The sequence below is a fragment of the Actinia tenebrosa genome, unplaced genomic scaffold (assembly GCF_029948245.1).
Source record: "Actinia tenebrosa isolate PJP-AT-01 unplaced genomic scaffold, QUT_ActTen_1.0 PGA_scaffold4__44_contigs__length_22323623, whole genome shotgun sequence".
NCBI lineage: Eukaryota > Metazoa > Cnidaria > Anthozoa > Actiniaria > Actiniidae > Actinia > Actinia tenebrosa.
Window position 1 is genome coordinate 4,439,227 of NW_028292581.1, and position 26,360 is coordinate 4,465,586.

The window sequence follows — 26,360 nt, forward strand, 5'->3', positions numbered from 1 at the left end:
TGAGCTTGCGGTCAAGAATTTCTTCAAAGTCCTCTTTAGTTAGACGAATATCAGCCATAACAGTGATGCAGAACAATACATAGAGTAGTGAAAAAGAAAAGAAATATATACAGCAGGCAAAAACGCTAATTTTAGGTCAGAAAATCGGTCAGAAATTCGGGAGCAGAAAAAATTGCCGCCATCACTGACCACGTCCGCTGAACATGGAGACGATATTTAAGGGTATTCTTGAACATTTTTAAGAGTATCCTTTTTTTCAAATGAACATATTTATAAAGGCCATCCCTAACCATATTTAAGAGTTTGCCATTTTAAATGACCATATTTAAGAGAATCCTTTTCAAATGACCGTATTTTAGAGTATCCTCTTTCAAATGACCATATTAAAGGGTATCCTTGATCATATTTAAGAAAGTTCTTTTGTCAAATGACAATATTTAAGGGTATTCGTTTTTTCAAGTGACCATATTTAAGGGCATCTTTGAACATATTTGAGAGTATCCTTTACCATATTCAAGGGTATCCTTTTTTTAAATAACCATACTTGTAACCATCCTTTTTTCAAATGACCATATTTAAGGGTGTCTTTGACCATAGTCAAGGGTATCCTTCACCATATTTAGGGTATCCTCTTTTTGAATTGGCGATATTTAAGGGTATCCTTGAGCATTTTAAAGAGTATCCTTTTTTTCAAATGAACATATTTAAGGCCATCCTTGACCATATTTAAGAGTATCCTTTTTCAAATGACCATATTTGTGGGATCTGTTTATTCCGGATGTAACGAATACTCGCCACCATGATGACTTCAGAAAATCTGTCCGACTCGTTGCTAGAAATCTTTACGATTCCTTCTTGTTACTCGATTAATTCTCTGCAGTTGACCTACGCGATTCTCCTAGGCGGTTCTATGAAACATTACAACACTTTACTGTTATCTATATAGCCTTAAAGGGGAAAAAAGAACAAATTCTTTCCTTACTTCGTGGTAATCCTTCCAGATCCCAAATAATAAAAATGCGAACGAACTTAGAATCTAATTATTTTAAAGTACATGTATGGTCACATTTAAAAAATGTCATTCATCGCATATTCACTTTGACATAAGCCATCTTGTAAACGATACATGGTCTCTTCTTGAAGTTTCACTGTAGCTTGCAATTCGGCGAATTTTTTGTTTCTTGAACGATCTTTATGTGTTGATCGTATTTATTACTCAGAAAAGTATGCGAAGCTTCAATAGCTATGAATCTATTGTTACGGATTTTCATGGCTGTTGACAACTCGGTAGTTTCAGCCTTTATTTCTTTTTATGCTCGGCAGTAACTCGTTGTTCTATCAGTAGTTCCTTCCACTTTTCAATTAGTCTAATAGTTCGGTGTGCGTAAAGATATCGAGAGAATGAGAGAAAAATATCAAATGCTCTTGGCGGGAATCGAATCCACGTCTTCGGTATTCCAATCCGATGTGTTAACCACTACACTACAAGGACCAACCACGCTGGTAATGCAGCCGGAATATGAAATGTAGGGTACTCGTGAAGATTCCAGAGCGAGATTTTTTCTCTACAGGTAAGTTAAACACAATAAATATCTACGAAAAGAATAGACATAGTTTAGTAGTAATAAGAGAAAAATATCAAATGCCTTTGGCGGGAGACGTTGGTCTGAAGTGTCTGATATTTTCGCCATAATGAAAATTTGTGGGTATTTTGAAACTAATTTAGCTAAGGTTAACATAGAACTAATTCCCGCATCTGCGATGACAATTGCCCATGTCATTTCTGTGGTTGTGGAAGGGGGCAAAACAACACAAAGAAAATCGCTACCGCGGCCCGTCGAGTTTCTTGAATTTGGATGAGCGTGCAACATTGAGAAACCTTATTCCAACGGAAAGTTCAAAACATCAGACTTTATGTATTAATAATAATCGCCACCAAATACTGTATATAATGTAGCATAATCATCAGTTAGTAAAATCTCAGAATGGATCTTCTGTGTTCAGGTGCACGTCTTCAACGATCTTTTAGTTTGGCCTTAGTATGCAAAATTAAATTTCAGGCATTTCATTTTGTATACAGCTTCAGTCTGATTTAGCTTGTCCATGCGGTCTTTTGGACAAGGAAAGAGGTTGCAAAAATTATTCAAAGGGCGATGAACAATATTGATCTCGTGTTGCCTTTTTGACACTTCTTTTTTTGTTCTTCCGTATTATCACTTATTGTTGAAACATTTTTTGATAGCATTCCCAATTAATTTACTTTCATCCCTCTCCTTTATGCGTTTTTCATATTCAGACTCCTGAGGCCAAAAGAAGAAGGAAAAAGCAAGGTTAATTATTGTTAGTATTTTATCCCCACTGCATTTTCACTGCCGAGTCACGGGAATTAAGATGGTGGAAGGTGACCGAGACTGCTGGCAATGAGCATGCGAAAAGCATGCGATGCGTCGTCAACCGCCACCAAGGGAATTTGGGTGGGGTGAATTTTCTACTCTTTCCTTAGCAGGGCCGTAGCCACCGGTGCGGTTGGTCCGGTTTCAATCGGACCAACTTTCGGGGAAAAAATATAAGAAAAAAAAAACATTTTCAAAATGGAAGAAAACCCGAAAACCCTCGAAAACCGACCAATCAGAAATTTGTTGCTACGGCCCTGCTCCTTAGGCAGCTTCCGACGGAATGATTCAAGGATCTGGGTGTGGCGCTTATATATGGAGGGGGTCGCAAAGCATTATACCCGCAATGCGCAAACTCCAATGTCCATAAATGGGGGATTGTTAAATTCCCACGTGACACGCCAATTATGGATGCAGTGAGAATAGCACTAAACACATGTATTTCTTTTGTTTTCAATTGTTTCATTGGTAAATAGATGTGATTTAGTTGTCCAAGTTATCATAGGTGATATGAAAGTTTTTGTTTGCTTGCTAAAGTTGAAGCATTTTATCTTTATCAGGAAGAGAAGGACGAGGCCAAAAAAAAGAGAGTTACGTTACGAATGATGACTGCGGGAAATAATGCGGTAGGAATGACGGTAAGTATTACTAATTTGCATAATGTATTGAGAGAAAAGAGAGATTGGTGAAAATGACTGTTTTAGTATACACTCAATGGAAGAATCGTTGTCGGGTTCAGAAACATAGAACATAAAAGCTGAGACCGAAATGGCACATGGGAAATGACAATTATATCATATTTTTATTCATTTGGGCCATTCATGCAGTCGGTTTAGGCCCCGTCCACCCGTATCCGTAAACTTGTGTGTCCGTAAATTTTTTTTGCGGATACGGGTTGCGTCCACACGTGTACGGAAATTTTTGTATCCGTATCCGGAAATTTTCGAAAACGGTCTCCAGAGTGGAAATTTTCGAATACGCTCCGAATACGGATACGTGTGGACGGTCGTATCCGCAAATTTTCGAATACGTTGACGTAAGCACGATTTTGCTCATGCTCAATAAGAAAAACTATCCGTCAAAGGGACTAGGCACTAGCGTGCATCAGGGAGGATCAAGAAATTTCCGGATACGTGTGGACAGTGAAAACGAATCGAAAACGATTCGAATACGCTGCGTGTGGACGCGAACATTTTCGTATCCGCAAAAAAAGAATTTGCGGATACAAAAATTTCTGGATAGGTGTGGACGGGCCTTAGAATGACAAAAGCGTATTAAAAACAGTGGATGATGCCAAGGGTCGCCGGTCACAGCATGCATCTAATTAACGTACTTCCCGTGTGCCATTTCGTTCTCAGCTTCTATGTTCTATGTTTCAACGATTCTTCAGTTGAGTGTTTATCAATAAAGTTAGTCACCAAAAACCTAGAAAGCTGAGATCACTGAGGATCATAGGAAACTTTTCATATCGAACGGGTGAAGCGTTTTTGATACAAACTTCAGCTTGAGGATGCTCAGAAAAGGTGCGACTGCAACTAGGTGGTTAAAGATATGCAAGACCAACAACAGTTATCAAGTATTTGATGTAAAAAAAATTTACCCATAATCCTTGTCGGTCTCATTTTTGTAACTTTTCTGGTGACTAACTCCATTGAAATAAGTATACGCTAACGAGGTTTATATCAAGAATGTCAGTGAAATAATTACAGCAGTGTTGATAAAAAAGTCGTATATGACAACGTTCCTACAATAAAGTAAATAGCTAGCTGATTATTTAACAATTATTCGCCGAAGGCGAAGTGAATTCACTGAGGCTGAGGCAAATAATTGTTTTAGTAAATACACAGGTGATTCTTTCAACAACAAAAAAAAAAGAAGACAAAAGACATTTTTGCCGGTAACAGCAACTAGAGGCTGGCCGCCATTTTGGGTTATCGCTGGAGGTGATTATCGTGTGATAGTGTGAGTTTTTCGACCAATCAGCGCGCGAGATTTTCAATAATCGCCTGTGTATTTTTACTAAAAGCAAATAACTCTTTTCTTTTCTAATTTAAGGCCATTTCTCGTCCTGTTATCGCAGAAGACGATACAAGAGTGATTACATTTTGTTGTATGTATAATATGTGCATTCATTTGCCTTGTCAGTGAATTAATCATCACGGGATTACTGAGCTGCAAAGGACCTACAAAGGTTTTGCACCACCACGTGACGGCAGCCATTTTAGATGGCAGGAACAATACAGTCGTTTTACATGAGAAAGAATAAGCCTGAAGCGAGATGACGTTTTACCCCGACTCTATACCATAATAGTTTTTAAAATTCTTTCATATTAAAATTTTTGCTTCCTTAGAGAATACAAGAACAATAGTCATAATTAAAGAAAAAAAAATTGTTCTGCCATCTAACCACAGGAAGCCAAAGATGGTGCAAAACCTCTATTGGGATTTCTCGCCTCTTATGGGTTTCCTGTGTTGTTGGCTTGAGGTATCCTGTATCCTTTTAAAAATCCTGAATTCACCCCTTGCTACACATAGCTTTTTTAAATTAAGAGCACCCAAAAGTATTGTTCCAAGACAATAGACCATTGTACCAAAACAATACTGACGGTTCTCTTATCTTAAGAGACCTTCATTCACCCAAGCCCTGTTTAGGTGCTGGAATTCCAATTTTTTTTTCTTACCGTCACATCCAACTATTACCACAATCCCCTGCCCACTTTCCATAAATCATCATTTCATTCGCCACTTTTCAAGCATCGGTTCCATGGTCACACACAAAGCCTGCAATCGAGGCTGCAATTCGAGTAACTATGTGAAAATACCTTGCAGCCTCGATCGAATGCTTTCCAAGTGTCTGTTAGCAGTGAACCAATGTATGCAAAGTCCAGTATCATTAAAGTATCATAAGTATTTTTAAAGTGTCACTACGATGAAATTTAAATGTCTTCAATCTTCACTATTTAAGCAAATTGTAAAATACTCACAAAAGAAGAAAACTGGCGCTTTCCATTTCTTGTTAGTATTTTTAGTTACAGAGATATTCAAGATTTAAATTTATTCTAATTAGGAGGTTGATGACGTCATTTTCTTAACTCACAGTTTCCTTCAACATATATTTTAACATGTATCTATGAGAGTATTTCATAATTGTCAATCATTGCAGTATGCTTATATTCAATATATGAAACATTAAAATGCACAAACTATGGTTGCTATAGCAACACCACACTGGTGTTTAGGCCCCTAACAACGATGTTAGCCTTTTATATAGCTTATTATAATCTTAGGATTTTCAAGTATTAAGAATATGACGTCATCAGGTAAAATAGCTGCCATTCTTTAATCTCCAATATCTCTTGAAGGAAAAAACATATTTGCATTTGACGTCAAAACAACACAAAATAATTTTCATCTCCCGAAAATTGTAATGTCCTGCATTCCGACGAACTGTAAGGGGTCTATTTGCTTGATCGACCCTTTAAACAGTGGCTTGATGTAGAGGATAGACTTGATGTATTCCACATACATTTATTGTACCATGTCCAACCTCGACTTCGACCATTGTCACTTATTTCAATAAAGTTAGTCACCAAAAACCTAGAAAGCTGAGATCACTGAGCATCATGGGAAACTTTTCATATCAAAAAAGCATATGTATATACAAAGCTTTTTCAATACAAACTGCAGCTCGATGATGCTCAGAAGAAGTGAGACTATAACCGGTGAAAGATTCGCAAGTCCATGAACAGTTATCAAGCGGTTGAACGTGTAAAACGAATCTACCCATAATCCTTTCGGCCTCAGCTTTATAGCTTTTCAGGTGACTAACTTTATTAAAATAAGTGTATGAGAAGAATGTTAGAGTGAAAGGCATTTAACCGGTTAGAAAAAAAAATTATCGGTCAATGTGTAATAGTCAAATAGAGTGATTTTATTTAAACCCTGAAAGAAAAATGACTGTTTAGCTAGTGCTATAGTTGATTTAAAACAAAAACAAAAACAAAAAAAACAAACAAAAAACAAAACAAAACAAAACAAAAAACAAAACAAAAAAAAAACAACAACAACAACAAGAAAACAATGCGTTTAGAGTCTGCTACTAACTATTAAGCGTACTATTTTTCACGGGTTAAATAAAATTACTCTATCTAGTCCACATCTTTATGAATAAATGAATTAATGTTGGAAAGAGTTTCCTTTACGCAATCACGTGACTAATGACTAATCTGCATTAGTATAAACCTACTCATGGTCTATCGCAAATTCTGCGCTCTGATTGGCTGACCTACTAGTGGTTTAGTAGTGATAGACCACTAGTAGCGAAAAGTGAAGGTTTTGAAAAGCAAAATCACACAAAATATATAATTATTAAGCCAATTCCAACTTCGTATTCATTTATTTAACCTATTAGTAGGTCTATACTAAAACAGTTAGACCTTTCGCCCTCATTGGGGTAGCGGGGCTAATTGTTAATTACAATGCGAAAAGCATCATAATGTCTATCGTGAATATAACCAATTAAAATATTCATCTAATACATAGACCTATTTCACAGAGCTGTCAATTTTTCTCTCTTGAGAATAAAGATGTTTTACCCGCATGAACAATCTCAATCACTTGGATATGTGGCAACGCGTGGTGGAACCTATTGTTCAAACCAACACGAGTGTTTGGGACCCAGGGAAATGAGCGAAGCAAAACGTCACCAAACATTTTGTGTTTAACGATTTCGGTAACTGAGTTGCAAACTCTTCTTGTAAATATTTTATCACTATTCAAATATATAATTGTGAAGTAATGGTTTTTTACTCCTAAGGTTTATTGCAGTCATTCCAATAAATAAGTTATACATCATATGGTAATATGATTATTTTATAAATTTACGATAAAATATTTTGTCGATAATAGTTAATAAAGTATCAAAACATATAAAAATTATGTAGTTTCTTATAGTAAATGCTATCTGTTTACTGGTACAACTTGAAAGAGGGATCTAGAAGCTGAAAGACAAAATATACATAGTTATATAATCTGTCCTTGTTTGTACGAGGGAAGCAGTTAATAGCTATTGGCTAACAAACCGGAGGCTCTCGTTTCATGATCGAATTGGAATTTAGTAGTTACATTTTGTGGAGGGAGGAAAACCGTACAAAAACCCTTTAAGCACAGGGGAGAACTAACAAAAAACTCTACTCACATATGACACCGAGCCCGTTTGCACTCGGCGCCTGAACGCATTGATGAGAGGTGAGCGCTGTCACCGCTACGCCACCCATGCTTCCCCATATGATGATATCCCCATTTTACAATCCGACCAGTTAGAACAAAACCTTTTGCTTGATAGTACCTTCGTAGTGCTCCAATAATACGATATTTTTATAAACCCCAACGAATAACGTAATCGCATGCATTGCAATAGGGCAGCGAGTACAATACGTCGCATCAAATAAATACAACGTTAGTTTCCCCATATTTGCTTGTCAGTAATTTTCGCCCGCTGCTTAAGGTTTTGGTGAACGTCAAACAAAGTTTCCATGACATTCATAGACACTTACAACTGAAACATTCCAGCTGATCTGAGAGAAATCGTTAGCCAATCAGAATCGAGAAAACTGAGGTGTCACTTTTCCTCTTGAAATTATGGATTTCCAGGCCACCAAATGAAAAAACGTTGATAACAATAACTAATATGAGTTATATTTTCATTGCAATGATGGACAGGATTTTGTTTTTCGCTGGCCATTTCTGCATTCCTCAGGGCTTCACTATTTCAGATTAGCTGGTTGTGTATTCCAATAATGTCATGGAAACAGTTTGATTGACGTCTATCCAAACCTTCGAAATTCAAACCCTTTGAATTTCACGGAACACGTAAATATCATACACAAAATCGGGGCTAAACCTCAGCAACAGAGTACTCGAAACTAGAGTATTACTTACTGCTATGAGCAAAAATATCCATCACGGGTGTAGAGGGGCGTGTATCGTCAAGACGAGAGCGTGAGGAAGATCGTGTTGGAGTTTTGGACCGAGCACCAGCGGAAGAACCGCCAGAAACAGACGACCTTCGTGGATTTCTGCTATTTGATGGCGAGTTACTGCGTGACGTTCTTTTATTTGTCGGAGAAGAAGGACGCGAACTCCTTCCTCTGGATGGCGAGGAGTTTCGTGACCTGACGGGTGATGATGAGCGTGATGCTTGGCGTGAAGAAGGCCTTGATCTTGAATTATAAAGCGTGCAAGACGTAGCGGGATGTGAGCGGCTAAGACTTGGTGTTACTGGCCGTGGATGAAGACTTGGGTTACGCCGCATTTTAGACTTCCCGGAAACCAGGCTTGATGACGACGCAGATAGACGAGAATACTTGGCCAAATTATCTGACCTAGTCGGTGACCGTTCTCTGGGCGATTCACCACGACTTGAGCGGCTGGAAAGTCTGGAACGAGGGCGACTACCTCCACCTGTGACGTCACGCAAATCTTTGTCTTGTCTGGCCAATCGGCGTGCGATCTCTTGGAATTCCGCTGGCAAGTTGCTGTAAGCCTCGACGCCGTGGGTATCAGTTCGAGTTTCCACATGTTTATAATTATTTATTCGACCGTTTGTAATCTGTCATTGGAATAAAAACAATGTTTAACAATCGTTCTCATGTGTGTGTGCTTCCCAGTCTCAAGCGATAAATCGCGCCATTTGCCGTCTCGACAGAATAGGGTTAACGTCAAACAAGGCGTTTCCATGATATCTGCTCTTTCTAATGAAAACGTTTTGTTTTCTGACGATGTCATGGAAACACTTTGATTGACGTCCACCAAAACTATTTTGTGGCGACGGCAAATAGCCCCTTTCACAGTTCCCTGCGCCATCTTGAAAGGTAGCCGTTCCTTTGCATCGAAGCAAGACGAACGGTGAGCTTGTAATGATAGAGACCTTTTTAAACACTTTAGGCAGTTTTTTACGTCTCTATCATTACAAGCTCACCGTTCGCCTCGCTCGGATGCAAAGGCACGGCTACCTTTCAAGATGGCGCAGGGGACTATTGCACGATTCTGCGCGTGTAATAGACCACGTTGATATATAAAATCACTAGCATGACATTGAACGTAGCTAATACTCCCATTTCAAGTTCGCCTTCAGCCTTAGCCTCAATTGCGTACAAAAGAGTTCTTTTCTATTATTAAGGTTCATTGTATAGTAAGGGATGTACGTACTACTGAACAATACGAGTTGATTAAAATTCCACGGCTTTTGGTTGAATAGCTGGAATCTATAAAGCACAACCGAGACTAAGGCTGGGGAAGATAAGTCGAGAATGGTATTGCAAAGCACTTTATATAAAATTGGGAAATGTTAGTGAGCTAGAGTGAAGGCATTTAAACCGTGAAATAAAAAATATTAGTCAACGTGTAATAGTCAAATAGACACAAAAGAAAAGCATGGAATTAGGGTCTACTAATGTGTGTTAGTCTAATATCTATTTCACGGGTTTAATGACTTCACCCTAGTTTGCATTACTAGTGGGTGAGAAAGTTTATAGAGTGACCACAGTAAATCCGTGAAACTTTAGTTATACTAAATAGCACAATTTCATGCAAATTCCATTGTTTTCTATTGTTTAACTGGTCACTCTATCGAAATATTTTTTAATCGATCGTACCTTTTTATTGCCTCCACCAGGTACATGGTTTTTGTTTCTGAATGAATCTACTTTAGATTTAACATCCCTTGCATAGTCGATCTTTTTAGTCGAGATCTTTCCTTTACCACCTAAAGGGATGTTCACAAATAGTGTTAATGCAAATAGCTATCTATAGATAACTAAAGGGATTGAGAAACAAAGCTGAAACAACTACAAAAATATTTGAGTTTGTATTGCGCATTTAAAAAGGTCATGAACATAGTTCTTTTTGTAACAGCATTGTTAGGCCCTAGCTAAACGAGGGAACATGTTTACCGCGCGCATGTTTCCTCGATGTTTCCAAGTTTAGCCACATGCGAAACATTGCTGCGTGCAAAAACATTTTGCTTCCAGTACGCAAAAATGTTTCTGCTGTGCGGCAGAAACATTTCATGCTTCCAAGACGCATGGAAAAGTTCATTAATTAGTAACGCTCGTTCTATCTTAAAAGTGCGCATGCGCTTCCTGATATTGAGTAAACATGTTTCGCGATGTTTCCTGACAGTTTTGGCACCTTGGGAAACATTCTGGGAAAATGTTTCCTCTTTTAGTCAGGGCCTTGGCTTGGGCGAAATTCCGACATCGCGCGTCATTCCTCAATCACAATTATTTCTTTCTACTCTCAGATTATCATGTGACATCATTATCGCAATGCTGATTGGCCTTTACAAGGGATTAGATATTGGGGTGCTAACTGTTTAAACCAATCCATCAGGTTGGAAATTCGTTTGCTAATTGATAAGATCTAGAATAGAGCGGGAATTTTTGAATTCCTATAAAACCCGTAGAACCAAAAAGAGCGGGAAAAGTGGGCTTCCTTAATCGTTAAGTTTAGACGGAGTTTTCCGGAACTTTCCAATCGGAATGACATATACCATTTGTTTTTTTCAATCGGAATTTCCGGTTCTTCCGGGTAAATGGTAAGCACCCTGCCTTGGTTTATATTGCTAGGTCTACTGACATGGCGGCAGGTATTTTGTCCACTGATTAAATACACATGGAAAACCGGATACCTTCATATGGATTACGCACAAAGAAATTTAAAGAATCAATGCCAAGTGATCTGGAGCACGGAAGAATAGCTGATGTTTCAACGTGAATCCTGCCAATTAGGACTAGTCAGTAACGAATCTTTCGTCAAATTGCAAGTCTGTTAGGATGCGACTCGTGAAAAATACATACCTCGCTTATATTTCATATTTTCTGTCGATCCTACTTTAGATTTGTCGTTCTTTATCACCGGCTTCTGAGAAGGAGTTACTGATGATTTAGGCTGAAAGTTAGAACAGATGCAGTTCTTGAAAAGTTCTTGCTCGTATGGTAGTTAGTTTTATGTATAGTGCAGATTTTCGTATGCTTGTGAAAAGTTCAGCGCCGTGACGGTAATGTCTTATACAATATTAATTGGCTCTTTTTTTCATGCGCAATGTAATTGGTTTTACAGTGCAGTGACTCTGGCGTGACCGTGTCTGCGCCGTGATTGAGCCGTGTTTCGGCCATTTGATTGGATGAAGAGTAAATTCTCGTGCGATGTGATTGGTTTGGCGTATACCTCGCGGTGTCACGACCGCGCTCGTGCCGTGAGCTTTTCACAGTCATACGAAAATCTGCTCTTTGTATATATTGCGGCCCACATGGATTGGGGATTATTTAATCTACGACTTCATTAAAAGTTACAGTGATTTTACTTGGCCCACAAAAGAAAGTTTCATAATAAATCTAGATCGGGAACGTGAGAACTATGACAGTAGTGTGTGTTGACGTTTGCGTATTGAGCATCAATCAACCTCTTTACCTCGGACGTAATGTTTTCCCATTTCAGACCACGTGTCATTCTTTTGAGAATAAGATTGTTGGTTTGAGTGTTGTCTATAATCATGCTTGATCTCATGCGCAACCGTTAAACAAAGAAATGACAGTGAAAGGAATGACACGTGGTCTGAAATAGGGAAAACATTACGCTCAAGGTAAAAAGTTCTGTTTTCCCTGACAAAGGTAACTTCTCTAGATTTCGTGTTTGAATCTGTGTAAACACGACTGATTTAACTAGTTTATTAAACGTCAAAATGGGACATTAACTTCCCTCGCGTTGCGTCCGTAGAACGAGGAGACACACCCATTTGAAGTTCCAACTCGCGTCCTTAATCGTCAAGATTTTTTTGTTGCTAATCTAGTTATCTAAGTTGCAATACTCACGATATGTGAGACGTTTACCTTTCCATTTAGAATGAGCGCGCCTTTCGTCTTGACCTTCGAAACTCCATTAGTGTAGCCATTGTGCCCATTTGTTACGATGGCTGAAAAATATGAGTTACAGATTTACCAAAAGTCTCTTATAAATGTTACTACGAAATACAATGATCCGCTATAAACGAATTATGGTTATGCGAATACAACGACTGCAATTCCAAGAAGTAGATTGGGTGGCTAGCCAAGCTTTCTGAAATTTGATTAGTGTAAAAGTCAAAGAAGAATGTATATACTGAACGTTCTAAGAATGATTTCCAACCATCGAACTTTCCTAGATTCGCAGTTGCATGGCGCTTTTTTTGCTTGTTTGGTAATCAACTGCAAAAGATACACCTATTTTAAAATGGCCGGTTGTCGGGGCTAAAGGAGATAGGTCATTCCAAGGCAGAAATAAATTATGGGCATACAACTAAACACAAAGAAGCTCCATATTCTTAACAAGAATAAGAAAAAGGAAACACAAGTCATCTATCCTTACCAATCGCCTTTGGCTCCGACGTTTTTTAAAATTAGTTCTATACGTCAATTAGGATTTCGAGTTTGAACAGGTGCGCGAAAAAAATCTTGATGTCTCACAAAAGACAGGTTCGAAAAACAAAAGGAAGGAAGATAGGTGTAGAAAGACAGGTGTAGGAAGATAGGTGTAGGAAGTTAGGTGTAGGGGTGTAGGAAGATAGGTGTAGGGGTGTAGGAAGATAGGTGTAGGAAGATAGGAAGAAGGGAGAAAGAATAAAAAGGAAAGGAAAGGAAAGGAAAGGAAAGGAACCATTGACACTCACATTTCCGGACAGGAACTTGTATTTTCCCTCTGATATCTGGCTCCTTGTCCGACAAACTCTCTTCAGACAAAGAGGAATCTAAACTGTTCTTTCTTGAGCTACATGGTGTCTTAAAGAATGCGCACTCCGACGTCGGCGAGTCCGGGTAAAAATCCTTGGCTTGCCGATTCCTCGACCATTCATTTGCATCAGGTATCGTCATAGGAATCTCGCTATCAGTGAATACATCCGAACTAAGATCTGACAAATCTATATCAAGATCGCCGTTATAATCGCCATTCTGAAGGGTCATATTCTGTTGGTTCACGTAACTTAAGGTTAAATCATAACGACTGAGACTCTCCAACACATTGATATCCTCGTTAGGTTTAGTCTGTTCATGCGCGTTAGACACTATATTACCACTGGCTGATTTACTCGCGGACTCAAGCACGTGATTTTTACTTTTCGCTGTCAAACTTGATTTTGCTTTGTAGTATTCTTTTGTTTCTAGGAGAACTTGATCAGTGCTATGAACTGGAGAGAAATCTCTTTCCATGTCGTGTTTTGACTCGGTTGTGCTAAAATCGCCCTGTCGATCTAAACTTCTAGTTTGTTCGCGACGTATCGGTGAGTAGTCCCTGTCGTTGCTGTTACCATGGAAACGTCTTATACTAATATCATCACAACCATCCGAATCATGCACATCTTTCCTGGAAAATCTACCAGACATATCAGAGATATCAAGATTCTCTATACTAGTGCTTAAACGCGATGTCCCGAAGTCTATATCATCGCCATGTTTGTTAAAACGACGTCCATCCGAAAAGATCGCATCCTTCCCTCCTTTCAACGGTGTATCCATACTTTCACTTTGTAAATCCGAGTTTAAGTCAGTTGACGATTCAAGTTTACTTCGTTCGTATTCCAGTCCCGCCTTGTAGGGACTAAGCGAGGGTTTCTTAATTTTTCTTTTGGGGCTGGAGATTGCTATATGGTCCTCGTACAGTTTCAGGTTACCGCCCATGGAGTATTCAAACTCGGCATATTTTGAGAATTTGTCCGTCGTAGGATCGTAAAAATCGGAAAGTTCTTCTTGGACTTTGACCTCGTCGAATGATGGCAAGTAGCTGGAATTGGTGTACAAGGATTCACTTGGTATGATGACTTGTCGAAGACTGCCTTCTTTAATTTTCCTGGGGGAAGGAATAATGTTAACAAATTAAAATAAAATTAACAAGACATTTTCATATCAACTGCCAATATATTTGTCATAGTAGTTCCTCCCATTCAGTTCGATCATTCATTCTATTCAGTACTTAAGTTTCGTCTATGTAAGTGACCTTCAAGGCATTCGGACATAACCTTTAACCGATCACTATTTTATCCAGAAAGGAAGAAAGAAGGAAATTACTCAAACACGTGTAAAAATAGTGTGAAACTGAGCGGACATTTTGCATTTATTACCAAAGCAAGTATATATTCAGATGATTGATTAGTTTGTGTGTTGTATCGGTTTATTCTTCATAACGATTCTAAAAATCTGCTCTCTCAAAACTCGCAAATCTACAGGTTAAACAACACCAGAGTAGATTCAAAAGAACTGTGCACTAGCACATGAGAACTACCCGGAAGGGTGGGACTCCCATATATGATAAGGCGGGATGTTCGTTGGAAGCTTTGACCCCCAAAAGATACCAGAGTCCTGCCCAGATGGGCGTGCAACTAGGTGATGAACCAAAAATAAATATCCTGAATTACAAATGTGATTACGGCTGTCAATATCTAATATTGGGTATCTGACAAACGCCCTAAGAGGTATCGTTTAGATTAGTGACACTCTAAGAGGTACTAAATCCCAGATCTGGAACCCTAAATGGTCCGACGAGCATCCCTGCCATTTTCTAATCCGAGTCCTCCCACCACCCCGAGACTAGTCAGACAACGAACGTCAATAGAAATTATCAGCTTATCCCTGAACACACTCAAAATATCTTGACGGAAGCTGCACAAAGAAACAATAGCTGCAGACCACGAGCGCTCAAGATTCTTTTAAATAAGGCAAGTACGGATCGCAAATTCAAAAGAATTCACAGTTCCATTTTCGGCGTTTATGTTAGGTATTTCATTTAACTGGATTTTCCTGTTACTCTGAACTCTTATGATGACGGATTTGAAGGCGGTTCGGCTCATTGTTTTCTCAGAATAGCTTCGCTATTGTTCCTTTTACATAATTCCATGGTTTGAATAATCGTATTATTTCTTTCTATGAGAAAAGCTAAATAACATCTCTTTTGTTAAAAGTACAACCAATATTAAAAATATACATTAGAATCGTTATCAGTAACTATCAATACTATTAGTACCATCAGAAAAGAGCAGTTTTTTGTCCCTTAAACAAGAATTATCAGCGTTCAAACTGCAAGATATCAAATTTCCATGTACGTATAATTGTTATGTCTGTTCGAACTATAAAGGCAACAGTACATGAAATACAAAGCAAATAAATCCTTTGAAAGAATGGATCTATACTCAAAATAAAGCGGAATGACATTGCTTAGATTTTCAGTTCGTTCTCTGATTCGGTTCATAAACGCTATACAATAGTCAACATTTGAGACCCAAACCATCTTAAAACCTTATTTGAATAAGAAAGACGCGTTACGCCATACTATAATTACAGAAAAACATTAAAAATGTCAATACCTCTAAGGTACCTTCTTGGTGCGGCTTATCTTCGATTCAAGACGAAAATTGCTGGCGTAAACCAAGTTAAAAGATCCTTGGTAGAAGCTTACTTTGTGAAAGTACGAGTTAAATATTTTATGTGATATTAAATACGTTTTCTATGTGGTCATTTTAAAAATAGAATTGGATGTTAAGACATCAAGATCTGCGTTTATAATATTCCCTCCGTAAAACCTGACCGAGCAGGTGGATTGACAAATAAGGTAAGCTGTGTCCTATCCACTTGTCAGGTGGTTGCTAGGCAACACAGCATGAATGAACTAAACGACTTCTTTAAAGGTTTATAAGTGGTTTCGCTTACCATGTTGCTATTTTTGTCTGTGGTAAAATAATTTTGGTTAAGATATACTAAAGGTTTTTGTAATACTTGATTGGTATTTGCTAAAGAAAATAAATGAATTTTGCATGAAAAGTGGACACTCGGCAGATTTAAACTAAAAGACAGACGGTCAGACAGACAATACAGTGAGAAAGTAGAGCTAATACTAATGAAATTGAAACTTCTCAAGCGAACGTTGTCAAGGAAATTCCCAGTTTATTAAGCGAAATCTGTTCTATGACTAGTGCACGAGAGAGGTGATGGTGGAGACACAACTACACAAAATCCACCAAAAAGAAATCCGAAAATTAAATTTATGACCAATTTTGATTCTGGTGATTCGTTTTATACTGCGAAAGAAATGGCCCATGCTTAACGGACGAACGACAAGAAAATAGGGAGAACCATGATGAAGCAAGAGAAAATCTTATTCTCTTAGGTGAAGATCAGTGGCTGAAACCTGCTTGAGTATATGGACGAGTTTCACGGTAAACTGCATTGTACTTGTGAAACGTTTTTGGAACGAAAGTCGGAAAGTTACACTAACACTACAGTACATCTATAACTCGTGTGCACCTAAAAGTTTTACCGCTAGGCCAATTCGATTCAGTTAACATTGTAGATACTATGTATCGCCAGCAAGATGCAATCGTAAATGCTCCTGTGTTTTCGGGGCTTCATACAAAGCAACCTTCCCGGCGTGACTACCCTGTAACAAAAAAGCTTAGACTATGGAGACAAAAATACGACCTTAGCTTATTTCTCACAAGAAATTATTAATTTCCTCTGACTACAGAGACACCCTTTCTGGCTGCCCAGTTGCTTCTTGCTGGTTGCTCAGTTGCTACTTGACAGGCATTGAAACAGGATTATTTGCTGATAGGGAATGTATTTTAATCCGACATCGTTCGTTGAGGTTCACTGCAGACTCTTTTTTGAACATCAGCTTTCAAGTTAGCAATGGAATTTACATCGTAGTAACGTATCTAGTTGTGTACGATATTCAGTGACATTTCAACAAAGGCGTGACTTTGAAAAGTCAACAAAAATAAAAGCAAAAAAGGGAAAAATATCACATTATATATATAAGCAATCTTTTTCTTGGTCGTTAATGAAATGTATAATTTTTTTTTTCTTCTGTATTTAGAGATCTCCAAAACTCAAATACCTATTGCATACTTTATTCAGTAAGCAACAGAGCAAACTAAAACTGTAAACATTCAAATGGTTTTTTGAATTTCCTCTAAACAAATCCCGTTCACGATTTTTCGAACGGTTATGACACCAACTACACGGTTGGTAAAACTGTATCGCATTTCACTTCAACTATTTCAACTATAGGGTTTCAAACTGGTGTATAATTTCAGAGAGAGATCACATGCCAAAGCGTAGTGAAAGGTAATCATAACTTAACTAGAGTGAACTCATGCATACACCCATTCACGAAAATTGTCGAAAATCTGTTCAACCTTTCAAAGCATTTACCTTCGTAGCTTCCGCAGTTTTTTCTTCTCTTTCCAGGTCTCTTTTAGAGCGTACATTCTAATAAAAAGAAATTGTGATAATATATTGGCCAGTTAGGGCATGACTGCAAAGCCTAAAAAGCGATTTCACAGCTATTGAATTAGAATCCAAACTTGAATTTGAAACAAGTGTAATGCAATTCATATATACTTGCCCGAGAGCTGTCCACATCGTATCAAAATCGCCTTCCCTTGAGAAATCTCTTTAAAACGACATTTAAAAGTAAATTTGTCGACAGAAAAGATATGAAAACTAAGCCACAGGATAATTGTATACGTGGCGCGTGAATTGAAAACGGGGAAGACAAACGTTAAGGAACAAAAGTCAGTTGAACAGGTACAACGGGTATAGTTCGCATCCCACCAGCACTGTTTTCCTTAACTTTAGAGTTTAAGTTCCATGGTCAAAACAACGACAAAACGGCTCAAAATCTATTAGATTTTACTAATTTTATTGCATTACTCAGTCGACATAAGTGAGATTAATTGCACTTTTTAAAGTTTTTTTGAAATACCTAGATGATAACATGGTAAATTCAAGTATAAAGGTAGATCAAATAACATGATCAAATCAAGGTAACACTTGACCATTCGCATCATTTTCCCACTTTCTCTTTCCAAATGAATGTCAGTATTGAAACAGCCTCTTCATATTCAACCAATATTATGTTTCTCTACATTTGCCCTAAGCCACAATTATCTGCTCTTTTCAGTAAAGCAGGTTTACCATCTCTAGAATTTGGAATCTAAAAACCCTATATTTTAAAGCTTGATATCAGAGAAAAATCTTGATTACCACCTGTTGATACCAGAAACATCAAGTCGAGACCACTATTCCAAAATAGGTCAAGACGTCTGCAAGGTATTGTGGGATTTGTAGTGCCATATCGAGGCCAAAAAACGCTGGTCAAAATGAAAGGGACTAGGTACTGCAACGGGTGGCCGGGATATCCAGTGCCACCAGCTCCTCTATATAAGTGTTATACTTGATTTTGTTTTCAAATATCTCTAAGATAAAAGTCACCCTGGGGACTGTACTGTCTATTTCAGCTCTGGTTCAAGGTAAACTTCACACCGTTTTTCTGCAGCACTTTGGAATGCAGCTCAATCTGGGGGACAAAACAAAAGAACTCCAATCTCCTGAGAACTGGAACCTATCGTTTTGTCCCCCAGATCGAGCTGGTTTGACGTCACATGCAAGGGATCTATAAGCCGCCATAGACACCCTGTATTGATGTTAATCATCCCATGACGGAGGAAGGTGGGGGATGCCTTTCAGAACCCTATCAAAACAAATATAATAATGTCTTTTTACAAAAAACATCGTTTTCTAACGAGATAGCTCTTCAAGGTTTGGTCGCAAACTCGTTCTTCACGACATTTTATTGGATTATCTGCAGTCCCCCCTGGGGTTTGCTTCACATAATACTTCGCAATATTATATATTATTTCTATCATCGTATGCCTTAAGTACATTAAAATTTGGTTAAATAAGTGTTTGCGAGTTGCGTTTAAACTCGGCATTTTAATATTTTAAAGGTTACTTATTTTTGGAGTTGAAGTAAGCTTTAAATTAAAATTAATCTTATCATCTAGGTCTATTAATATTATACGAAAGCTACTCATCGCTGCGTCTTTAGTAGCCCCTGGTTACCGAGGAAGCTCATCGCTGTAAATCGGATGCAAGAAAGTCTAAATTTACACCGAAAACGATAAGAAAATCCCACGATGTATACATACAATCGATATCATCTTTGGAGTATATAAAATCATTTCAAGTAGGCATTTCAGTGTAGCAAGACTAACTTATAATTCATCTTCATAACTAACCTGTTTTCATAGATGCTAAAAATACTAATGTCTTCTCCAATGATTGACATGATACGATTTCTAGATCACTCAAATTAATCAAAGTTTCTTTTTGTGTCCAACTTCTAAATTTCGCGCCAAGCAAACAATTGTCAGTGGCTTGTCCGTGGTGAGACTAGGCACTAGTATCCAGATCTCACTCTTGTATCATTTGAAACAAATATCCCGGATGTATCAAACAAAATGGCGGACTATTTGTACTTACATAGCAACTGAGTTTTCTCAATAAAACCAGAATATCTTGTGGAAAGACTACTTTTCTCGTTAATTTTCACAAAGAAAAGATGGGAAGAACCCAGATCTCTTAAAGGATGCCTTCTGGCAAAGTAAGTTCGAAGTATTCTGTTTATTTTCTGCCGACGTTAGCGGTATAAATATCTGGTTGCCAAGTTCAACATTTAGAAAATGTTTTGAAATAATCTTAGCTTATAGTTCTTTTAGGGAATTTTTATCAATGACAGAAAAAGAATAGACGAGGAATGAAAAAGCGATATAAATTATGCAATAAAACAAATGTTTGAAAGTTTTTAAAGTTGGATGTTGAATTTATATTTTTCATCGTTGTCGTTGTCAAATATAATCGGTAAAAAATGTTGTAGATGTCAGTCATTCAAAAATTTTCAGCATCTTGACTTACTTATACTTCTATTAATCTCCGAAATTTTAGAGAAAGAACTCTTTCCTTACCATTTTTCAATGTTGACAGGGACGCAGTAAGGAAGATACATGGAAGGAATCGGACTTGAAAAAAGCAATCCAGGTACAGTTGTAATATTTGTACAAAATATCATGCTTGTACGTGTACGTGCATAGATTCTGAAATGCAGATTAGAAATTGTGGAGTAGGGCTCGAATTATAAATTTTTTCAGCCTGCCATAGTAAAGGAGCATGGTAAAAGGAGGTCATTCCAGTAAAGTTTGCATGCCATTTTATTATTCATTTGGCAGTGCATCATTATTTTCACCTGCCAAACCTGAAAGTTGTCCTGTCATTTGGCCATTGGCAGGCCACTATTTTGAGCTCTGTGGAGTAGAAATTGTGTACTCTGTATAGTTCATGGTTGGACTGATAATTTTCTTTCAAATATTTTTGAATAGGGGGATAAAAAGGAAAGGCCAAGTCGCAGAGAAGATGACAGAAGGGAAAGAAAAGTGAGTAAATGTGTCTGTACATACCTTGGCTTCCCTTACCACTGTTTTCTGTGCTACACATATGCACTGATTGTCATTCAGTACCTGACTGATGGCAGTGTCCCAGTGCATAGCAAGGAAAACAGTGATCCATGTCATTTATTTTTTGGTTGGCAGCACGCAATGGCCAGTGTTTGACCATCATTTGTAATAGATAATAAGATGCAGACATTTTTAGTTTTTGCTGTTTGATTAACATTTTCACTTCTTTTCCATCCATCCATCCATCCATCCATCCATCCATCCATCCATCCATCCATCCATCCATCCATCCATCCATCCATCCATCCATCCATCCACCCACCCACCCACTGACCCACCCACCCACCCACCCACTGACCGACCCACCCATCCACCCACCCATCCATCCATCCATCCATCCATCCATCCATCCATCCATCCATCCATCCATCCATCCATCAAAACTTAAAACAAAAGAATATCACATTGTGGGTTCAACTGTAATAACAGCTATTTTCCATCCATACAACAAAAATAATAATAATAAGCTATTAGTAAAAATACACAGGTGATTATTGAAAATCTCGCGTGCTGATTGGTTGAGAAACTCACACTATCACACAATAATCACCTCCAGCGATAATCCAAAATGGCGGCCAGGCACTTTGTTGCTGTTACTGGGAAAATATGTCTTTTATCTTCTTTTTTTTTCCTTTTTTTTCTTTTGAAAGAATCACCTGTGTATTTATACTAAAACAATTATTTGCCTCAGCCTCAGTGAATATCGGAGAATATTTACCTTCTGAGACTCATGTCTCAGTAAATATTCCCCAATATTCACTTCGCCTTCGGCGAATAATTGTTAAATTATATATCGTTAAAATGTTACACTATGAATCCTTACCCTAAACCCATCCCCCAAACAATACCCCACTACCCCCCAACAAAAGACACTGAGCAAAATTATATGAGAAGTGTATTTGTAAGCTAAGATTATCTTAATTGTGAAGAAATTCTAAGACTATTAATGATAAAACTTAATGATAAAACTTAAAAATCCATAAATGTATTTTTTATCCAATCATCCATTAATTAATCCATGAATGGACCCAATTATCCACTCATTTATTTATTTATTCTTTTATTACATCAATGTGTTTTAACTATGTTATTCTATATAATTATAGTCTGATCGAGATGATGACAGAAAAAGACGAGAATGCAGAGAGGACTTGGTGAATGGTGAAGATAAAGACAGAGATAAAAGAAGAAAAGAAAGAAGTTCTGACAAAGAAAAGAGAAGAGATAAAGACAGGGACGGAGAAAAAACTAGAGAAAGGTCTGATAGAGATAAGGAAAGGAGAAGAGAAAAGGAAGGAGAAACCAGTGGAAGGGGAAGGGAAAGAAAAGAAGGAGAACGATCTGAAAAAGACAAGGTATCAAGCAGAGACAGGGAACGACTTAGGGAACGGGACAGAAGAGAAAGGGAGCATGGAGAAAGTGAAGGACGAAGAAGAGATAGAGAAAGTGACAAGGACAGAGAACGGCGTCATAGATCAAGGAGGGATCATGAAGGTGATGATCGCAGGGATGAAAGAAAATTAAAAGAAAAGGAGGATGAAACTGGCTCAGAAGAAAGAAGAAAAGACAGGGAACGAAGAAGAAGAAGAGATGAGGTACTTTAGATCACTTAATAAATAGTTAAACAAACTAGACAATGCATTTGCACTTTAAATATGAACAGTTGTTAATAACCACAATGGCTGACTTTTGATAGTGACAATGTAGTATTTTTCTTTTTTTGTGTGTGTGCTATTTTTTGACATTTATTTCTGGACAAATACATGTAAGGTGCAAGGATTGGGATACAATAGTTAAATTAATTGGCCAGTCAACCAAAGCTGGAATTAGTTTAAACTTTTTCCTCTAATATAAAACTGTTATGCCTCATATTTGCATGACATTAAAGTAGCAGCTATGATTTTGATTTTTCAGGGTGAATCAAGTAGACACCGTGATGAAAACAGAGACCAAAAAAGGTAACGTGCAGGCATCCAAATTCTTATATAAGAATACAACCAAATCCTTTGATAATGCATTCTTTGCATCTTAAAATTTAGCCTGAGGAGGTGCAAAGGGGGGGAGGGGGGAGGGGAGGGGGCTAACTCCAGGGTAAAAGTATGCTTATGCTTGGTAAAAAACAACAGTGTTTTCATATCTTTTAGCATGTTAGAATTGAAAATTAATTATTTCAGCATATCTTGGTATCTTTTAGGGTATCTCTTAATATTACAAATCATCCAGCCACACCTTTTCAAAAAGGCTTCACGATTATTTCGCCTACGCATCATTTCGCCTACCGAAGTTCGCCTACGCTTTATTCGTTTCGCCTACCAAAGTTTACTTAGCTATAATTACACTGTTTCTTTTCGATTTCCGAATAAATGTTTGTTTGTTCACACTATCTTTAGGAGGGGTTTTAATGAAATATTATGAGAGAAACATAAGAGAACGTCGCGAATGACTACAAGACTTCGTGACAACAAACCCGTGACTAACAACAGTGTACTTCGATCGACAACTCGTGCTCGTCAAACCATTAGATTTTCGAATAAATCTTTGTTCCCTCACCAAAATCTTTATCAAAAACACGAATATCTTATCTTTAGAAAGGTTTTTAATGAAATATCTAGGAGAGAAACATAAGAGAACGTCGCGAATGACTACAAGACTTCGTGACAACAAACCCGTGACTAACAACAGTGTAGTTCAATCGACAACTCGTGCTCGTCAAACCATTAGATTTTCGAATAAATCTTTGTTCCCTCACCAAAATCTTTATCAAAAACACGAATATCTTATCTTTAGGAAGGTTTTTAACGAAATATCTAGGAGAGAAACATAAGAGAACGTCGCGAATGACTACAAGACTTCGTGACAACAAAATAGTTCGATCGACAACTCGTGCTTACATTCCATTCATTATTATACACAGGCAGTCGATAATCAACTCAATTTGTAATAACTAACCAATTTTATTATCGAAGATTCTTTACAAAATTTTGATTATTGACATTTATCAAATGTATTAAGTTTATTTCTAAAATATTCCTTATATAGATATAATATCTATATGGGTTTATTGACTTCTAGAGGGGCCATTCAGGGCAGAGCAGGCTTTCAACAGTTGGACCGCTGATTTTTCATTACTTTCAAATTTCTCCCATAAGTCAAATATTTTCCTTTGTAGATTTCGATACTTTCTCTTTTGAATTCGCTTGAGCTTGCCACTGCTGATCAACTTGACGCTGAGTTCACATACCCTAGCTTCGTTATGGAGTAGCTCAACTAACTCATAAAAGGGAAGGTGACTTCTCCCGGCCCGCCGGTTCAAAGCATGATGCCATCCTTCAAGGTCATTATTGGTCCTAATAGGCTGACCAAAAACACTCCACTCTTTGGGTTCGTGGATGGTCGAAGATATCCACTGATCGTCCACATACTGGCATAGTTCTTGTAGGGTTCTTCCGTTAGCTTGCGTCTGCAGTCTATAAAACTGGCGAGGAATCTCGTTATGGGGCAGGAAAGGAAGGGCCATGATCTTTTTCAAGTACTTGTAGATAAGTTCGTTTTGCTGGTATGCGGGCTGAAGACCAAGTTCTTGTATCTGTAAAAACAAAAGAATAATAAGTAAATCTATCTCAAAAATATCGCATTACTATGATTTCACTTTTACCTTTCTCCATATAGCCTGCGTCCAGTGGAACGCACATCCTTGAAGCTCTACTTCTGGTAAAACAATCTTCAGGGCTGCCCATACTGCTTTTTCAAAATCTAGTGTAACTTTTCGTACAGATGGCTCCTGTGGCAAAAGGCCGATAATTTCTTGTAAAACCTACAATAAAAAAAGAAATATGTTTAGTTCGAGTCAATCATTGACGATATTTGTCATGTTTGTGTTTCACAATCTGATATACCTTTTTGTAATCCTTCTTCTTCTTTCCCGACATAACAACAAAAACCAGGGGAAGCTGTTTTGCGTTGTCGCCGGATTTGACGAAGGCATTTATGGATAGGAGCTGAGTGAATGGCCGACAATAGGTTAACAACGCATTGAAATCTGCCTATTGAAATCAAGCAGAGGTTGAGTCACACCTTTAACGAGTCTTACAGGATTGTTCTCACAAACAATAAGACGTTCGCGTCTGTCTTGTAGTCATTCGCGACGTTCTCTTATGTTTCTCTCCTAGATATTTATTAAAAACCTTCCTAAAGATAAGATATTCGTGTTTTTGATAAAGATTTTGGTGAGGGAACAAAGATTTATTCGAAAATCTAATGGTTTGACGAGCACGAGTTGTCGATCGAAGTACACTGTTGTTAGTCACGGGTTTGTTGTCACGAAGTCTTGTAGTCATTCTCGACGTTCTCTTATGTTTCTCTCATAATATTTCATTAAAACCCCTCCTAAAGATAAGATATTCGTGTTTTTGATAAAGATTTTGGTGAGGGAACAAAGATTTATTCGAAAATCTAATGGTTTGACGAGCACGAGTTGTCGATCGAAGTACACTGTTGTTAGTCACGGGTTTGTTGTCACGAAGTCTTGTAGTCATTCTCGACGTTCTCTTATGTTTCTCTCATAATATTTCATTAAAACCCCTCCTAAAGATAGTGTGAACAAACAAACATTTATTCGGAAATCGAAAAGAAACAGTGTAATTATAGCTAAGTAAACTTTGGTAGGCGAAACGAATAAAGCGTAGGCGAACTTCGGTAGGCGAAATGATGCGTAGGCGAAATAATCGGATACCTCAAAAAGGCTTCTAATATTTTTAGGGGTATTTTTTGAAAATTTTCGACAAGCATACCAGTCCTGATACTTTTACTCCAGAGTTTTCCCCTGGGCATTTTAGGCAGACTCAATTCTTATAAATAAATGGTTAAGAGGTATATACTATATACATGTGAGAAGCTTACGTGATTATTTATGTTGTGCAGGGAAAAGTCAAGAGAACGGGATCACAGGGACAGGAGAAAAGAAAGGGAACATGTAAGTCTATACGTCTTGGTTAAGAAAATGTATCAGAATCACACTTTGTATATTAGCATTCAATATTGTCGATTCCTTTATGCTATGCATGCTTTCAGAGACATTAAAATGCAAGATGTAGGTGAAAGAGCCTGTCTGTAGATCCCCTTTTAACTCACTACCCTTATAGTATGAGTCTTTTTAATTTACAATAGCAATGGTGCAAATATGACTGTTAACTTGTCTTTCAATGTAACCAGATGTTGTCTTATGGTTTTGTTATATTGTAATTTTTAACATGTTTAGGATGAATCAAGAAAGCATAGAGATAAGAGTGGGGAGAGAAGGTACCGTAAATCTATATTATTATGCTTATTTAACAAATATTGGTCAAAGGTGAAGTGATTATAGGTGGAATATTTACCAAGCCATGAGTGTTTGAGCTGCGAAGTAAATAGTTCCCACAATCACTGAGCCTGATGGAATAATTGTTTTAGTATAATTTTAGACTTGAATATCAGAGAAAAGTTGAAATTCAGGATTAAAAAACGTTTTTGTATTACTTCCGCTCTAGCCAACTTTGGAAACCTCATAATCACCACTTGAACAGTGATTATTGTCTCAGAATCACTGGTTATTC

The 26,360-nt window shown here is 37.7% G+C and overlaps 3 protein-coding genes and 1 long non-coding RNA gene across 8 annotated transcripts in view; 2 read left to right on the forward strand and 2 right to left on the reverse strand.

Moving 5' to 3' along the window:
* Window positions 1-2,205: 2,205 nt before the first annotated feature.
* On the forward strand, window positions 2,206-4,690 carry LOC116304098 (uncharacterized). The gene is made up of 3 exons (XR_004198018.2): window positions 2,206-2,330; window positions 2,954-3,031; window positions 4,449-4,690. It is a non-coding gene; the product is annotated as an uncharacterized LOC116304098 (long non-coding RNA).
* An 11-nt stretch (window positions 4,691-4,701) lies between these two features.
* On the reverse strand, window positions 4,702-17,964 carry LOC116304100 (uncharacterized). 3 transcript variants are annotated; one of them, XM_031713757.2, is made up of 8 exons: window positions 17,823-17,964; window positions 17,630-17,686; window positions 13,099-14,273; window positions 12,284-12,366; window positions 11,252-11,342; window positions 10,049-10,158; window positions 8,334-9,003; window positions 4,702-7,393 (listed from the first exon to the last, which is right to left on the reverse strand). In XM_031713757.2, the coding sequence occupies exons 1-8, from the start codon at window positions 17,837-17,839 to the stop codon at window positions 7,353-7,355; spliced, it is 2,244 nt and encodes a 747-aa protein (XP_031569617.1). In that variant the 5' UTR covers window positions 17,840-17,964; the 3' UTR covers window positions 4,702-7,352. The 3 variants fall into 3 exon arrangements, with proteins under 3 accessions (XP_031569617.1, XP_031569619.1, XP_031569618.1); XM_031713759.2 differs by lacking the exons at window positions 17,630-17,686; window positions 17,823-17,964 and adding an exon at window positions 15,795-15,943; XM_031713758.2 differs by lacking the exons at window positions 17,630-17,686; window positions 17,823-17,964 and adding an exon at window positions 15,784-15,943.
* A 1,754-nt stretch (window positions 17,965-19,718) lies between these two features.
* LOC116293488 (cytoplasmic dynein 2 intermediate chain 1) overlaps window positions 19,719-26,360 on the forward strand; it is a 40,200-nt gene continuing 33,558 nt past the window's right edge. For 2 of the 3 annotated variants that reach the window (XM_089037260.1, XM_089037261.1), the window contains exons 1-7: window positions 19,719-19,862; window positions 20,243-20,296; window positions 20,635-20,688; window positions 21,876-22,364; window positions 22,684-22,727; window positions 25,690-25,741; window positions 26,027-26,067. In XM_089037260.1, coding sequence (XP_088893386.1) covers window positions 19,848-19,862; window positions 20,243-20,296; window positions 20,635-20,688; window positions 21,876-22,364; window positions 22,684-22,727; window positions 25,690-25,741; window positions 26,027-26,067 — 749 coding nt within the window. In that variant the 5' untranslated portion in view covers window positions 19,719-19,847. Of the gene's footprint in view, window positions 19,863-20,242; window positions 20,297-20,634; window positions 20,689-21,875; window positions 22,365-22,683; window positions 22,728-25,687; window positions 25,742-26,026; window positions 26,068-26,360 lie in introns of those variants that run through there. The other variant, XM_089037262.1, reaches the window with a different exon arrangement.
* LOC148906903 (uncharacterized) lies at window positions 23,704-24,938 on the reverse strand. Its single transcript, XM_089037263.1, has 3 exons — window positions 24,666-24,938; window positions 24,425-24,583; window positions 23,704-24,355 (listed from the first exon to the last, which is right to left on the reverse strand). Exons 1-3 carry the CDS (start codon window positions 24,696-24,698, stop codon window positions 23,828-23,830), a joined length of 720 nt encoding a protein of 239 aa, XP_088893389.1. The 5' UTR covers window positions 24,699-24,938; the 3' UTR covers window positions 23,704-23,827.

Coding starts and splice junctions, on each gene's coding strand:
- LOC116304100 (XM_031713757.2), bottom strand. Junction 12,367..13,098: donor ACAAGTTCCTGTCCGGAAAT/GTGAGTGTCAAT, acceptor CATATTTTTCAG/CCATCGTAACAAATGGGCAC. Junction 11,343..12,283: donor CGCTCATTCTAAATGGAAAG/GTAAACGTCTCA, acceptor TCTAACTTTCAG/CCTAAATCATCAGTAACTCC.
- LOC148906903 (XM_089037263.1), bottom strand. CDS start 24,698: ATGTCGGGAAAGAAGAAGAAGGATTACAAAAAG. Junction 24,584..24,665: donor AGAAGAAGGATTACAAAAAG/GTATATCAGATT, acceptor TTTTTATTGTAG/GTTTTACAAGAAATTATCGG. Junction 24,356..24,424: donor CGCAGGCTATATGGAGAAAG/GTAAAAGTGAAA, acceptor TTGTTTTTACAG/ATACAAGAACTTGGTCTTCA.